At 42.9% G+C, this 17,769-nt stretch overlaps 1 protein-coding gene across 1 annotated transcript in view; it reads left to right on the top strand.

The window, feature by feature from the left end:
• LOC141100556 (uncharacterized) overlaps positions 1-17,769 on the top strand; it is an 84,824-nt gene that overhangs the window by 40,894 nt on the left and 26,161 nt on the right. Inside the window, 1 exon segment of the mRNA XM_073589115.1 lies at positions 1-130. Coding sequence (XP_073445216.1) covers positions 1-130 — 130 coding nt within the window.

Genomic DNA, 17,769 nt, shown 5'->3' on the forward strand with positions numbered 1-17,769 from the left:
AATGGGAAAATAAATCTTGATCGCCATCCAAAAACTCGCACAGGGGAGAAGCCTTTTTCCTGTTCAGAATGTGGGAAATATTTTAATCGGAAAACACTTCTTGATAGACATCAGAGACCTCACACAGAGGAGAAGATGTTTTCATTTTCTTAATGTGGGAAATATTTTACTTGGAAATCAACTGGTAATAAACATCAGAGACGTCACATAGAGGAGAAGCCTTTTTTATGTTCATAGTGTTGGAATAGTTTTAACCAAAATTGAATCTTCTTAAATGGGTTGTCTCTTGTCATTCCTCGTGTTTGCTGACAAAAGGATAAAACTAAACTTTATTCATTCCAAATGTAAAACTATACCCATAATTCAACCACTGAAGGTTAGTCGGAAAGTGACTAATAGAAAAAACATATACCCCACAGGTCAGTATATAGGGTGAGGTGACATATACACACTCACTCTCCAAGCCCTTCATTTCTACGGGCTTCATTGTCCTCACCGAAGGCGTCATCAGGAGACTAATACTAGATGTGTGCCCGATGCTATCGCATCAGGAGGGCAGTAACATCACGATAGGGGCAGCTTTGTGGCGCTGGGGGTGGCGGCCCACCCACTTCGGTGCAGTCACAACTGGCAGGAAAGACGGCATTTTGCTGCCTGTGCTGGAGATGGTGTGTGGCGCCACCAGAGGGTGGCCGCACCCAATCTCCACCACACGCCTCAAGCCACGGTCTTTCCTGCCGGCTGTAACTGCACGGAGGTTGGTGGGCAGGCAGCGGCGGGATCCGGCACGTGTAGTCAGGTGGTGGGTCCTGGAGGGGTCCAGCGGTGGCATCCCTCATTACTCCCCACTCATTACACCCTCTTGTTACACCCCTCTCACAGCAGGCTGGAAAGACTTTTTTGGCCTGTGCTGGAGATGGTGTGCGGCGCCACCAGAGAGTGATATAAGAAGGCAAGAAAAAGATCATGCCCATATGAAAAGGAGCACCTCAATTATATGCAAAGAAAAATGACACTGTATTAGACAATAATAGTACAAACACCAAAAAAGAAAAAACACAATTCCTATTAAAAACATTTAAAATACAAAAAGGACTGTGATATACAATGTCTGTAAAGTATGATGTTTTTTTCTGTAAGATATGTTTCTAGAAATCTCCCAGTGCTACTCTTCGGATGACAATGTAGACTGCCAGCGTTTGCAGCAGCCCCCGCAACCCCCCTTCAGTCTTATCAGACCTGTGCTGCTGGAAACCTGAAACCGTCTATTTCTTGTGAGCTAGGAATGTTAATTAAGCTGAGTGGAAATAGTGTCTTTGTTCTGAAAACATGTGCTCAGCTACCCTCATAGGAAATAATGGAGATCTAATCATTTGGTCATAGAACGCGGCGCTTCTATGGTAGAAACACGAAACCCACATTTCTGCTAAGGGCACGAAGCCAGCTTTCTGATCCCCTAATTTTCATGAGCCTAATCCTTCCAGAAATTGAGATATGGAGTGTGCCCAAATGGAGTGTCCTATTTCGTGCATTCTTGATGTTTTCTCGATGGGCTCATTACGCTGGGAAACATGATACCACCAGTGAGTTCATACGAGCTTCCCCCATTAAGATATGATTATCATAAGTTTTGTAGCCAAATCATAACTTGGAGAGAGGGAGGTTGGACCTCAGCGAACCGCCCATTTCGTGAGGTCACAGACCCTAATCTATAAGATACTCCCTACCATTTTCCAGTCAGCTCAGCTCAAATCCTGGTGCCAGAGAGACGTGCCGATGAGTGGCGACGTTTGGTTAAGCGGCCCATCCCCCAACCTCAGCCACATGGTTTTGCCTAAAGAGTCATGAACAACTGTGAGTGTATTTTCTATGTTCATCCATTTTTTGCTTTATATTTGTAACTACATTTAGTGTCTCAATTTTATAACATCTTTTATCTGTATAACCACTGCCCTCATTTTGGGAATAAATGATTAAAAATCTATTAGTTCTGTCTCCATGCTCTAAGAAAACAAACTTTACGCCTTGTTTAGATAATTACGCTACTGTGTGGGTTAGCTTCGAACCCCTCCCTTGAGTCTATAACTTAAGCGAGGAAACCAGGAGCTGGTGGCAGCACATTGTGCACGGTTGTTGCAGCTAGCTGGCAGTACAGAAGGGTCTTATATTGCTGAATGAGGGGCTGCGGCCACAGCATTGATAATTCCCTCACTGCAGTAGCCTAACTGCCGTTCACAACAAGCAGCCCGTCTGGCGACTAATTATCCTAGGTGCAGTTCCCTGACTAACATGAGGGTAAGGGGGCGCCGGAGAGCTGCGAGTTCCAAAGTGGAACTGAGAAAGTGGGATATACATAAATCCCCGCAGTTCGCAGAAGATTGTTAGCAGTGGTGAGGCATCCAAAATACCCCCCCTGCGGTAAATTGTTAGAGCGAGAATAGCTTGCTGGATATTTTTGTCACATGGCACCAGAGCGGTGGGATAACTAGAATCATAGAATCATAGAATCGTAGAGTTGGAAGGGACCTCCTGGGCCATATGGTCCAACCCCCTACTCAAAGCAGAATTCGCTAAATCATCCCAGTCAGATGTCTGCCCAGCCTCTGTTTGAAGACTTCCATTGAAGGAGAACTCACCACTTCTCGTGGCAGCTTGTTCCACTCATTGATCACTCTGTCAAAAAGTTTTTTCTAATATCTAATCTGTGTCTCCTCCCATTCAGTTTCATCCCATTGCTTCTAGTCTTTCCTTGTGCAAATGAGAATAAAGTTGATCCTTCTACAATGTGACAGCCCTTGAAATATTTGTAGACAGCTATTAAGTCTCCTCTCAGTCTTCTCTTTTGCAAACTAAACAATCCCAAATCCTGCAACCTTTCCTCATAAGACAGGGTTTGCAGACCGGTCACCATTCTGGTTGCTCTTTTCTGAACTTGCTCCAGTAAGTTGATGTCTTTTTTAAAATGTGATGCCCAAAACTGGACACAATATTCCAGATGAGGTCTGACCAAAGAGGAGTAGAGGGAAATAATGACTTCACATGATCTAGACTGTATGCTTCTGTTAATATATCCTAGAATTGCATTTGCCTTTTTTGCTGCTGCATCACACTGTTGACTCATATTCAGTCTGTGATCTATTAGTATACCCAAGTCTTTTTCACATGTGCTGTTGCTTAGGCCTATTCCTCCCATTCTGTATATGCTTTTTTATTTTTATTGCCCAGATGTAGTACTTTGCATTTTTCCCTGTTAAAAACCATTCTGTTAGTTGCTGCCCACTTCTCCAGTTTATTTATATCTTTTTGAATCCTCTCTCTCTCTTCTCTAGTATTAGCTATCCCTCCTAGCTTTGTGTCATCAGCAAATTTAATCAGTTTACCCTCAATTCCTTCATCTAAATAGTTGATAAAGATGTTGAACAATACAGGGCCCAGGACAGAGCCCTGTGGTACCCCACTTGAGACATTCTTCCAACTGGATGTGCAGCCATTTACAACCACTCTTTGGGTCCGATCACTAAGCCAGTTATGAATCCATCTAACAGTTGCCTTGTCCATTCCATACTTAGTCATTTTTTCAATAAGGATTGTATGAGATACTTTGTCAAATGCTTTGCTGAAGTCAAGATATACTATAGCTACAGCATTTCCTTGATCCACCCAATCAGTGATACCGTCATAGAAGGAAATTAAGTTAGTCTGACATGACTTATTAGTTACAAACCCATGCTGACTCTGTTTAATCACTTCATTCTTATCCAGGTACTGACATACATGTTGTTTAATAATTTGTTCAAAGATCTTTCCTGGTATAGAAGTCAGACTCACCTGCCTATAGTTGCCTGGGTCCACCTTCTTCCCCTTTTTGAAGATAGGAACAACATTTGCTCTTCTCCAGTCTTCTGGGAATTCTCCTGTTCTCCAAGAATTTTCAAAGATTATGGAGAGGGGTTCAAAAATTTCTTCTGCTATCTCCTTCAGTACTCTGGGGTGTAATTCATCTGGACCTGGAGACTTAAATTCATTTAGGTTAGCTAAGTGTTTCCTCACTATCTTTCTGTTTATAGATATCCTGGATTCTTCTATTCCCTTAATAGGACAGTGAAGAATAGTTGATGTTACATTTCCTTTCTGAGAGAAAACAGATGCAAAATAGGAATTTAAAAGTTCGGCCTTCTCAACATCCTGTCTTACCATTTCATCATTTTCATCCTGTAAAAATCCTATAGCATCTTTGACTTTTCTTTTACTCTTGACATATCCCCAAAATCCTTTTATTATTGCTTTTGACATCTCTTGCAAGCCTCAATTCATTGTCAGCTTTAGTTAATCTGATTTGTGCCCTGCAGGTTCTGCAGACAGCATTATATTCTTCTTTAGATATGCCTCCCTCTTTCCATTTTATAAACATTTTTTTCTTCCTTTCTAGCATGTGCTTAAGTTCTGTGTTCATCCACCCTGGCTTCCTTAAATGCTTCCTATTCTTCCCTCTTTTCGGAATTGTTAACAATTGTGCTTTGAGAATTTCATTTTTCAAGATTTCCCATCCTTCCTGGACATTTTTGTCTTTAAGGATATCCAGCCATGGGATCCTTCCAATTCTCTTTCTGAATCCCTTAAAATCTGCCTTTCTGAAATCTAACCTTGACGTCTGAGTCTTCACAGGTCTTCCTCCTCTAGTTATCCAAAATTCTAAAATAGCATGGTCGCTACCTCCTAGGGTCCCAGCCACTTTTACCTCCTCAACCATTTCCTCCCTGTTTATAAGGATTAGATCCAAGGTAGCAGTTCCCCTTGTTTTCTCCCCTACCTTTTGGAAGATAAAGTTGTCAGCAAGAGAGGATAAGAATTTCCTTGACCTGTTAGTTTTGCCTGAGAGAGATTCCCAACAAATGTCTGGATAGTTGAAATCTCCCATGACAACTATGTCATATTTTTTGGAGAACTTGGCCATTTGATGCATAAAGAGTTCATCCATATCTTCAGCTTGCACAGGCAGCCTGTAGTAAATGCCTACAATGGTGTCCTTTCCATTGTTCTGTCCTTGTATTCTTACCCAAACAGTTTCCACAGAACTCCCAGTCTCTGAAGCTTCAATCTCTGTGCAGATATACGCGTTTCTAACATACAATGCGACACCTCCTCCTCTTTTATCAAGTCTGTTTCTTGCAAATAAGTTGTATCCTTCTAGTCTTGTATTCCAATCATGTGTATTGTCCCACCAAGTTTCAGTGATTCCAATGACATCATATTTCTTTTCCTGTGTTAGTAGTTCCAATTCTCCTTGTTTGTTGCCCATGCTTTGTGCATTAGTATAGAAACATTTTAGCTTGTGATTGGTTTCTCTTTCTCCAATATTTTTATTAATTAGATTCTTTCGTCTTTGTTCTTCCTTTCTAAGATAAGCCCTCACTGTGCCTGTGATAGCCGTGTGCCAGCAGTGTGTCGCATCCCTCCGTCCGCTGATACACCCGTGTCAGTGGTGGGATCGTGATGTACTGGTGACACAGGGTCCGCTGTCAGCCACGTTTTGGTGGCAGCGGCTCGTCGGTTCGTCACAAGGACCTATAATGAATCATGCCTTTTAATAAAAGCAATGATTTTCCAGACATAATAATCTCCCAATGGCACAAAATGAATGCACACAAGCCAACATCAATGGTATTGCACATATAGACTGAATGTTATAAATAACCAAGAATAATTCCTGTATTGAGAGAGAGCATATATATATATCATACATATAGCAACATCAAATAGTTGCTCAATAGCTATGAAGTGCATACACAGTAAATACTTTCAAATGGGCCCAGAGGAACACAAAAAAAAGCTTGAAGAGGAGAGTAATTAGCCTGTAAAATACAGGTCCCCCACAATGGCTAACATTGAAGGCTTGGATTGCCCAGATTTTTTAAAATTAGAATGGCAGGTTGCTCAGTAGTTATAAAGAGCATATAGGTGGTACCATATGGGCCCAGAAAGACACACAAAAGGGAGATATATATACAAAAGGGAAATAATAAGCCTGTTAAAATACAGGGCCCTCGCAATGGCCAAAGATAATCAACTGGTAGCACACAGAATTTAACAAGAATAAGTATCCCATCCCTAGGAGAGTGGCCGCACCCAATCTCCAGCACAGGCCTCAAGCTGCAGTCTTTCCTGCTAGCTGTGACTGTACAGAGGTGGGTGGGCAGGCAGCGGCAGGATCCCACGCATGTAGTCAGGCGGTGGGTACTGGCGGGGGTCCAGTGGCGGCATCCCTCTCATTACTCCCCCTCATTACACCCTCTCGTTACATCCCTCGCACAGCTGGCAGGAAAGATGGTGTTTTGCAGCCTGTGCTGGAGATAGTGTGCGGCGCCACCAGAGGGTGGCCGCACCCAATCTCCAGCATAGGCCTCAAACCGTGGTCTTTCCTGCCAGCTGTGACTGCACGGAGGTTGGTGGACAGGCAGCGGTGGAATCCGGTGCGTGTAGTCAGGTGGTGGGTCCTGGTGGGGTCCGGCGGTGGCATTCCTCTCATTACTCCCCCCTCATTACACCCCCTCATTATTCCCCCTTCATTACACCCCTCTCATTATACCTCCTCGTTACACCCCTTTCACAGCCTCGTGTTTGCAGCGGCAGCTGGGATCCAAGCAGCGGCCTGGATCCCAGTGGTGGTTAGGATAGCAGCGGGGTTCGGGATTGCAGCGGCAGCTGGGATCCCAGGGCGGTTGGGATCGCAGCGGTGGCCTGGATCCGAGTGGCAGCTGGGGTCCCAGCGGCGGTTGGGATTGCAGCGGTGGCCTGGATCCGAGTGGCAGCTGGGATCCCAGTGGTGGTCGGGATCGCAACAGCGTCCGGGATCACAGCGGTGTCCTGGATCTGAGTGGCAGCTGGGATCCTAGCTGCAGCCGGGATCGCAGCGGCGTTCGGGATCCGAGCGGCAGCTGGGATCTCAGCGGTGGTCGGGATCTCAGCGGCAGCCTGGATCCGAGCGGCGGTCGGGATCGTGGCGGCCTGGATCCCAGCGGCGGTTGAGATTGCAGCGTCATTCGGGATCGCAGCTGCATCCTGGATCCAAGTGGCATCTCTTGGGTGTTCCAAAATGGAGGTCGGTGTACTTCCGGTGCAGCGCGGTGGATCGTGGGATTCGGGGACACCCAGACAGAAGTGGATGATGGACAATTTAAGGCAACTATATACTGTATATAGATGGCCATGCTGCGGTCTGTCAGGGAATGAGTGCAATATCGTTATAAAGATAAGGGATATGTGCAATCATAATGTCTGGGAGATCTGTGCCATTATTTAGTATGAATATGGAAATTATCTCTGAAAGGTAAGTGTTCCCTGAGCCGTATATATGGTATTTTCACATACTATCTATTCCTGACACTGGAGTGGCTTATAAACGTACAAACTATATAGTTTAAAGTCTGGGGTCGGCCAATATGTGGCTAGTTTTCTGACTGTTTCGGTTAACATGATACATGATTTTAGGGTTTTCTTCGTCTAGTCCCACTTGAATATACTTCAATATTAAATAGTCTCCTGATGAATGAATGAATCCAATGAATATTCATTTCTCTTAAGTAGCGGCACATGTGACTGCCAGCAGCAGCAGGAAGCCGGTGGCTGACACTGCGCGCTACTGAAGAGGAATGAATTTTTACCATGCTATCCGATGAACAGTCCCTGTGAGTACTCCGGCAGCTGTGCTCTGCTTGTGAGCAACGCATGACATCCCTGCCATGTGCTACTTACAATCATAAAGCAGATTAAAAACATATGTAACATGCACAAGTGTGAACAAGTCGGTAAGACAATGCTCACACCACCCAATGGCTGAGACACAACAAGAAAACACAAAATAACAAATTTGCAAAAATACTCTGCAGTAAAAAACATGACAGTAATCAGCAAGTGCTGTACTGTATAACAAATACATGGTATTTAGGCGATACGTTTTTTGCAAAAAATATCTACCAAGCTGCTTCACCACGTCACAGTAACCCTTCACGAAGCAGTCCCTATCTAATGTATTTAAAACCTGAACTTGTGAACAGTGTCTAAATGAGCTGTCCTGCACCACAAGCCCATATACTAGGAAGCGCCTGTCTGTATCCTGTTCATTTAGACACTGTTCACATGTTCAGGTTTTAAATACATTAGATAGGGACTGCTTTGTGAAGGGTTACCGTGACGTGGTGAAGCAGCTTGGTATATATTTTTTGCAAAAAATGTATCGACTAAATACCCTGTATTTGTTATACAGCACTTGCTGATTACTGTCATGTTTTTTACTGCAGAGTATTTTTGCAAATTTGTTATTTTGTGTTTTCTTGTTGTGTCTCTTACAATCATAAAGCAGTTGCTGACACCGGAGCAGGATGCAGTGTAGGAGCGCCAGGGGGCCAATTATAAGGATTGGGCCATGCATACCAGGACCGGGATGGGGGCCAATAATACCAGAATAGAGATGGTGCCCTGCATATTGGGATGAGATGGGGACCCTGCATACTATGACAAGATGGGGGCCCTGCATACTAGTATAGGGATGAGTGCGATCATTCCTGCCAGGATTAGGATGAGGGATCCATGCATACCAGGATAGGGATGAGAAGGCCTTGTTTATCAGGATGGGGATGAGGGAGCCATGCTGTTATGAGTGGCGGAAGACACTAAATAAAAAATATAAATAAAGTGCCTTCGCCACTCGGGGTCCACCGTGCGGCAGATAGAAAAACCGCAGCTAGAAGACACAGAGCACTGTGGCGGTAATGTGCACGGGGTTCTATATCACCCAGGTGCAATCAAGCAGTCCCTTTTAAGTGCACAGAGCTGCTACAGAAAATACTAGAGAAGGAACGCTGAGCCTGTTAGTAACACAGGGACTCAGCGGCACACAGGCGGTAGGTAAAAACCGGAGTAGTTAGAAACGTCACTACGTCCGAAACCTACCGTGGTAGCCAGTGTGCTGGAGTCGCAACCGCGGACGCAGAAATAAGCTGCAACTGCAGCGCGGCAAGAACTGAGCCACTGGCGAGGCACTGCAAAAAACGCTGGCGCGATGCAGGACGCTAAGCTGCTGTAACAGATGGAGCATATGCGCGCTGGCGCAAGTGCTGCTACTGGCTGATTCCCAATCACACATATGTATTATCAGAGGGAAGGGGTTTCTTAATGAGTCAGTCACCAGTCCAAGCATCCATCACCATACACACAGCAGCAAGTATGAAATACTAGCGCATGGCGGAACAGCCATGCGCACTTTTTATAGCGTACGGGACCTTCCGGAAACCTCCATAACCCTGAGCTGGACCAATGGAATCAGGAGCAGGACCTGAGCACCTGACTCCTGAGCTCCAATGGGAGGTTGTCCCAGGAGCATGCTCAGAGTATGGCATGAAGGACTTAGCCTCTGGAGAAAGTTGCTAAAAAGCAATCTCCTCTGCAATCTCTCCTGCAGTGGACGGATAGCAGGAGACTGCAGGATGTAAGGGTCTAGATCTTTGCATAGCCAGAGCAGAAATCTGACTCCTAACACATGCATACCAGGATAGGGGATATTAAGTGAAGAATTAACCGTATTTTTTGCTTCAATTTTTTTTTCTAATTTCCTCTTCTAAACCTAGGTGCGTCTTATAGTCCAAAAAATACAGTACATATATATCTTTTTTCTTTCTCAGTGAACTCATTCCTCACATTTGGCCTCATTAAAATAAAAACACTCACACTCTGCTGGCGTGCCGGCTCCACTTCATTGGTGTCGAGACTCACTGTCCCGGGGCCTATGTGAGGTTCTCACATCACACGAGCCCTGCACCCAATCACCGGCAACTTCACTGTGCTCAGTCCTAGGCCCCCTCCTCTTCTCTCTATACACTGCCCCTATTGGACAAACAATCAACAGATTTGGGTTCCAGTATCATCTCTATGCTGATGACACCCAATTATACACTTCTTCCCCTGACATCACCCCTACCCTAATTCAAAATACCCAGGATTGTCTGCTGTCTCTAACATCATGTCCTCCCTCTATCTGAAACTAAATCTCTCCAAAACTGAACTTCTTGTGTTTCTCCCCTCTACTAACCTCACTCTACCTAACATCGAAAAAACCCTGGAGGGTTCAACCATAACTCCCAAGCAGCATGCCCGCTGTCTTGGGGTCATATTTGACACTGAACTTTCCTTTACTCCCTATATCCAATCACTCAGTCGCTCTTGTCACCTGCATCTTAAAAACATCTCCAGAATCCGACCTTTTCTCACCTTTGAAACTGCTAAGACTCTTACTGTCGCTCTTATTCATTCTCGTCTGAACTACTGCAACTCTCTTCTGATTGGTCTCCCTCTTACCAAACTTTCTCCTCTCCAATCCATCTTGAATGCAGCAGCCAGGGTCATATTTCTGTCCAACCGCTTCACCGATGCCTCCATCTTGTGTCAGTCATTACACTGGCTACCTATTCGCTACAGGGTCCAGTATAAACTCATCTCTCTCACCCACAAAGCTCTCCACTGTTCTGCACCGCCTTATATCTCCTCTCTCATCTCTGTCTATCGCCCTACACGTGCCCTCCGTTCTACAAATGACCTAAGACTAACATCCCCCGTAATCCGAACCTCGCACCTCCGTCTCCAAGACTTCTCTCGTGCTGCTCCAGCTCTCTGGAATGCACTTCCCTAGATGATCAGACTGATACCTAGCCCCGACCTATTCAAGTGCGCTTTGAAAACCCATCTCTTCAAACAAGCCTGCCACATCAACTACTCAGTAAACTAACTTTGCCCTGTTCCCTCCTTCCAAATATTCTGAATCTGCACCCTACTATTCATCTGTCTCCACACCCTCCATGCACACGATAACTGCACTTGATACTTGTCTATTGCACTTAAGCACACGGGCTGATGACTGGATCATGCAGCTTTATATGAAAATCCCTATTTATTATAATTGCCAGACCTGAAATAACAAGCATTTCTCACCTACTGTGTCCCCCCATTTCCTTGTAGATTGTAAGCTTGCGAGCAGGGACCTCACTCCTAATGTCACTGTTTGAATTGTCTTAACTTGTATTGAATTTATTGTCTGTACATGTCCCCGCTTAATTGTAAAGTGCTGCGGAATATGTTGGCGCTATATAAATAAAAATTATTATTATTATTATCAACAGGAAGCCAGGGCTGCGGCTGCTCTCTGACGGCCTCATGATGCTTGATTTGTCTGAAGGTGGGGACAGTGACGTCAGCGCTGATTGGGCACAGGGCTCACATGACGTAACAACCTCAAAAGAGCCCCAAGAACACAAGTGCTGACACCACTGAGACGGGGCCAGCATGGGAGGTTTGTGTAAGTGCTTTTATTTTAGCAGGACCAAACATGAGGAATGAGAAGGGGTTGTCCAACTAGTTGTCAACCTTTTTATCAAAAATCCCACACAGGGAAAAGTCATTATTATACCGAGAGTGCGAGAAATGAATTACAGGAAAATCGCATTTTGTTGACCTTCAAAAATAACTCAGACGAGGAGAACCTATATATATTATTCACAAATTGTACAAAAACATGATGCACGCGGCGTGCGTTCAAGAATGGAATATTATATGGGAGTTTTATAGGATAAATTCAAGGTGAGAATATTATATGGGAGTTTTATAGGATAAATTCAAGGTGAGAATATTATATGGGAGTTTTATAGGATAAATTCAAGGTGAGAATATTATATGGGAGTTTTAAAGGATAAATTCAAGGTGAGAATATTATATGGGAGTTTTATAGGATAAATTCAAGGTGAGAATATTATATGGGAGTTTTATAGGATAAATTCAAGGTGAGAATATTATATGGGAGATTTATAAGATAAATTCAAGATGAGAATATTATATGGGAGTTTTATAGGATAAATTCAAGGATGGAATATTATATGGGAGTTTTATAGGATAAATTCAAGGTGAGAATATTATATGGGAGTTTTATAGGATAAATTCAAGGTGAGAATATTATATGGGAGTTTTATAGGATAAATTCAAGGTGAGAATATTATATTGGAGTTTTATAGGATAAATTCAAGGTGAGAATATTATATGGGAGTTTTATAGGATAAATTCAAGGTGAGAATATTATATGGGAGTTTTATAGGATAAATTCAAGAATGGAATATTATATGGGAGTTTTATAGGATAAATTCAAGGTGAGAATATTATATGGGAGTTTTATAGGATAAATTCAAGGTGAGAATATTATATGGGAGTTTTATAGGATAAATTCAAGGTGAGAATATTATATGGGAGTTTTATAGGATAAATTCAAGGATGGAATATTATATGGGAGTTTTATAGGATAAATTCAAGGTGAGAATATTATATTGGAGTTTTATAGGATAAATTCAAGGTGAGAATATTATATGGGAGTTTTATAGGATAAATTCAAGGTGAGAATATTATATGGGAGTTTTATAGGATAAATTCAAGAATGGAATATTATATGGGAGTTTTATAGGATAAATTCAAGGTGAGAATATTATATGGGAGTTTTATAGGATAAATTCAAGGTGAGAATATTATATGGGAGTTTTATAGGATAAATTCAAGGTGAGAATATTATATGGGAGTTTTATAGGATAAACCAAATACCAACAGAAAATAAATGACCCAAAACAAACATTTATCAGTAAAAATAACTCCTCTTTATTAGGTAAAGTATAAAAGAATTGCTCCATTTTCCGATACCCGTCGCATCTCCATTTTTCATGATCTCAGGTTGGGTGAAGGCTTATTTTTTTGTGCCGAGCTGACATTTTTAATGATACCATTTTGGTGCAGATACGATCTTTTGATCGCCCGTTATTGCATTTTAATGCAATGTTGCGGCGATCATAAAGACGTAATTCTGGCGTTTTGGATTTTTCTCCTTATGCCGTTTAGCGATCGGGTTAATTCTTTTTTTATATTGACAGATCAAGCGATTCTGAATGTGGCGATACCAAATATGTGTATGTTTTTTCTTTGTATTGTTTTGTTTTGAATGGGGTGAAAGGGGGGTGATTTGAACTTTTATATATTTTTTATATATTTTAAAAAACACTTATTTTTTTACTTTTGGCATTGTGAAGACTTACAGCATTGTATCTTAATTAACCAGATGACTATTTTTAGCAAATGAAGAATAAAATGTTATCTGTATGTTGGCTTTAAATTTAAGTGTTGATTTCTAGTTGGTCAAGAAAACAGACTTTTGTTTGTGTAAGCCGGTAATATTGACTTTTATTGTGCGCTTATCCTTGATCACTAGTGATGTTTGCTGATATGCTAATTATACATTGTGTTATGGAACCAGTTTGTTGACTTATAAAGCAAAGAGGGAAAAACATGTTGCATTTCGGCGCGCACGGCGCACCGTCAAAAGTGCGCAGCACGCTACTTTCACACTGGCAGCGCATGATCTGCGCACCCTATGCTAAAGATAGGGTGCGCCGATCGCATGCGTGCAAATGCGATAGTAGGCGGTGATCCCGGATGGGGCGGGCAGGGAGCCGGATCGGGGCGGGGCTTACTGACACAGTGCGCAGCGTTGTTTCAATGCTAATGTGAAACCAGCCTAAGACATACAGCATTGTATATTAATTAACCAGACGACTATTTTTTAGCAGACGAAGAATAATAGAATGTTACCTGTATGTTGGCTTTCAAATTTAAGTGCTGATTTCTGGTTGGTCAAGAAAACAGACTTTTGTTTCTGTAAGCCGGTAATATTGACTTTTATTGTGCGCTTATCCTTGATCACTAGTGATGTTTACTGATATGCTAATTATGCATTGATTTATGGAGCCAGTTTGTTGGCTTCTAAAGCAGAGAGGGAAAAACTATGCAAATAGTTTAAATAATCAAATAATGCTATAATAATCTCATCTCCATTCTTACCCTTTATGTAAATACTGAATGAGGGACACTTGTTAAGTCTAAAAATAGGTTACAGGCCTCTGTATAAAGAGACTGAGAGAGAGAAACAGCCAGAGAGATTCTGCCAAGACATCCATACATCTCAATAGGACCAGAGACAGGACAGCAGCCATTTTACATCATGGCTACATTATGAGGGACACGGATCTATCATTCTATAGGAAACAACCTAGGGGTTTTCAGCCTCGGTTAGAAGAATACAGATCTGCTCCATTGACCATCATTGAACTATGGATACATTTGGAGAAGCCAGATTGTGATCCTCAGATCAATTGGCATTGTACCTTGTATGGACTCATTGGACTGTCATCCTCCTACACTTATCATTACCTCCTCTCTGTGTGTGTGTCACAGGTGGGGCAACGACCCTGGAAGATCTGTAGTCTCAGCTGCTATTATCCCGGCGGGTCAGTGGAGGGTGAGACTCTGTAATGTGCCCCATCTTCAGTACTGTGCTGGGACTGTTCTATGTGTTATCTGCCTGTTTTGTGGTACAATAAAGCATTGCCCACACTGTTTTACCCTCACCCTGTGTTGTCTGAGTAGCATTTTGACCACGTTAAAATGACAGCGGGAGTTTGGCAGGACGATCTTTGGTCCATGTGGTTTCGGCTAGCGGACCGGAGCACCCGCTACTCCCCCATGTCTCCACAGGTATGCTTCAATAATGTCCATGGGAAACTAGAAGCTGCTATATCCCTATTGGCTCTGCTACATAGAGGCGATGACCAGATCTCCTGTGTGTAGCAGAGATGCTCACTTGCTATGAGCGCCGACCATATCGTCAGCGCTCATAGGATCGAGCAATGGCAAAACCATAGAGGTCTCTTGGAGACCTCTAGCTGTCATGCCAACCCAATGGTGACCCGCGATCACGTGACAGGGTCACCGATGGGTGGAATTTCCGGCCCATCATGTGCCGGAAAAAAATGTGGGCTCAGCGCCGGAGCCCACATCAAAGGGAGGGAGTCCGACATCGGCGTACATTTACACCCAATGTCAGAAAGGGTTAAAGGGGATTGTTTTTACAGAGACAGAAGTAATTAATCATGTATGCATACAAATAATTACAGAAATACACAGCTTCTAATGGTAAATAGTATAGAGTTACCACAAGAAAATATAATTTGTGTAAATCATGTGTAGATATAAAAATTCAGGCAAATGTCAAATGTAGCGCCATCTAGTGGCCATGTGCAAAAGTGCCATCATAGAGTAACATGTATCCTAAGAGAGCGTCACTATCAAGGTGGGGATGAGATAAGTGCACCGTATTTACTGAGTGTAAGATAAATCCATACATAGATATATGGAACCGGATTGTAGATCTATCACTGGATATCAGTGTATAAGGGGAATAGATCCTGTGCACTTATAGATGAATAGCTTATATAATGAGAGGACACAGAGCAAAGGGTATAAATAGTGAGAGAATAAAGAGCTGACAGCGCATTACATCCCTGGAGTACAGATAGGAGATATAAAGTGCAGCCAGTGCTATATGGGATATCCCAGGAATACAGCACAGCCCATATAGTGTAAAGGAGGAACCATCCTAACAAGAGATGGAGATTACAGATCCTACAGGCGACATGCCGGGAGTGTACAGAGAAAGATGGCAGATTCACCACTATTCCCTCTTACGGGCGTTTCGCCACATCAGCTTCCTCAGAGGGTACGGATAAGTGTTTCCAACACACCAAGGTCCTGCACTAATCCAGGCAAGGGGAGTAACTCTGGGGTAAAGTGGGGGTGTTCCTAAAGGAATTGGGGCTGTTCCCCGGTCACATCTTCCCCAGTGAAGCAGGAGGTTCAGGATGAAAACCTGTTGGTAAGACCAAGATGAATAATGCTGCATAGAGCCATCTGGTAGCGATCAATCAGGTAAAGTGATAGTGAGGGGGGTCCGGAAACAAAACTATGCAGGTGAAAAGAGCCAAATGTGACCCCACCAAGTGACCAGTGAGAGAGCAACTGTGCAACGGGTAAGAAAAGAGAATAAACAGTGATATGGTAAAGATATAAAGAGAAAAGCAGCTTAATAACAGTGATGATAATAAAATCTATGGGAAGTGTTTGTGGTGAAGTGTATACACTCCTAGAAATGTTTCCTCTACAGTATAGAGATATAAATGATCAGTATTAGGACGTGTAACAAAGAGGAATCTGTTATTATATAGAGAGAATGTAATGAGCAATAAATGACGGGAATAACCGGGAATGAAATTGTTATTAATAATATAATGAGATCCCAGCACCTGACACTTCCCGGGATATATGGGCTTATATTAGAATCCCAATTACCAACTGGAAAGATAACAACAAAGGAAAAGGGCGGAACAAAAAACAAGCCCCAAACACCTCATAACCCACAATGTAAGGGCAGAAAAATACCGGAAATATAAGTTTCTCTTCACACTGCAATATTAGTCACCTGTGATCTGTGTCTCTCCCAGAAGAGAAGTCATCACAGCGTCATTCCCCGTAATAACCGTATAGAGGAGGAAATGATGGCGGAGAGAGCGTCCATTGTTAGAATAGTGGGGAGACACAGATGGGGTCCAATGCTCCTGACTGTCCGGATGTCTAGAGGATCGTCACCATCGGAGAGTAAAGTGCAGATCGGCGATCTTGTGACCGGTGTATTATGGGGAAATAAGAAACAAATAAGACACATTGAGATCAGAGAAAACTGTTCTATGTAATAAAGAGTGTAGAGAACGAATTCCACCAAACCCCCTATAGGAAAGGGGAGAAGCGGAGAACTTCATCTACACCATTGGGATGTCAGGGATTTAATGGCCGGATCCATTTAGTCTCTAATTGTGACCAGATCTTTTCCCAGTCGCCCCCTATTGGTAACCAGGACCCTATCGGTGCCAGAGACACGGAGTAAGCTGGAATCACAGGTATGTGTTTTATAGTCAACTCCTCTAAATCAGAAGCCATGAACATAACGCTGACCTGACACAACTAATTTCTAACTTTCCCTGTAAGTGGCAGAAAGACGCAATTAACCCCTTCATGCTGCGGCCCATTTTCGTTTTTTTGTTTCCGTTTTTTCCTTCCCTTCTTCCCAGAGCCATAACTCTTTATCTCTCTGTCCACATAGACATATGAGGGCTTGATGTTTGAGGGGTGAGTTGTACTTTTCAATGACTCCCTTAATTTTACCACATATTGTACTCAAAAACGAGGGAAAAATTCCAAGTGCGGTGAAATTGTGAAAAAACAATTCTGACATTGTTTATTGTGAATTATTTTTGTACATTTTGTGGTATAATTGACCATGTAATATGATTCTCCTCATCACTATGATTACGGCGACACCGAACATGTCCAGGTTTTATTATTCTTTTAGTGGAGAAAAAAAATCTGAGGTTTGGAAAGAAACATTTTTGGAGCAGTTTCTCCATTTCCCGAGCCCCGTAACATTGTTATTTTCCTCCGGTGGAGCTGTATGATGGATTATTTTCTGCAGGACGAGATAACGTTTTTATTAGTACAATTGTGATCGCTCATTACAGCATTTTTTGTGGAATTGTGCCATCCATAAATACGTAATTTTGTCATAGATTGGCAGGAGGGTCATAAATTGGCTTTGATCGACGTCGGGAGCTTGTACGCACGAATTCCACAAATCACAGGACTGGAAGCAATAAAAAATCTATGGAAAAACTGCTGAAACAGATGAGTATATTGGATTCATCCTGGAAAGCCTGAATGTTATATTGTCCCATAAGGCCTTCTCTTTTGGGGGCAGCTGGTCCACCCAGATGACGGGGACAGCGATGGGGGCGCCAGATGCTGAAGTTT

Source organism: Dendrobates tinctorius, unplaced genomic scaffold (assembly GCF_039654945.1).
Source record: "Dendrobates tinctorius isolate UK_male_01 unplaced genomic scaffold, ASM3965494v1 ptg000106l, whole genome shotgun sequence".
Classification (NCBI taxonomy): Eukaryota; Metazoa; Chordata; class Amphibia; order Anura; family Dendrobatidae; genus Dendrobates; species Dendrobates tinctorius.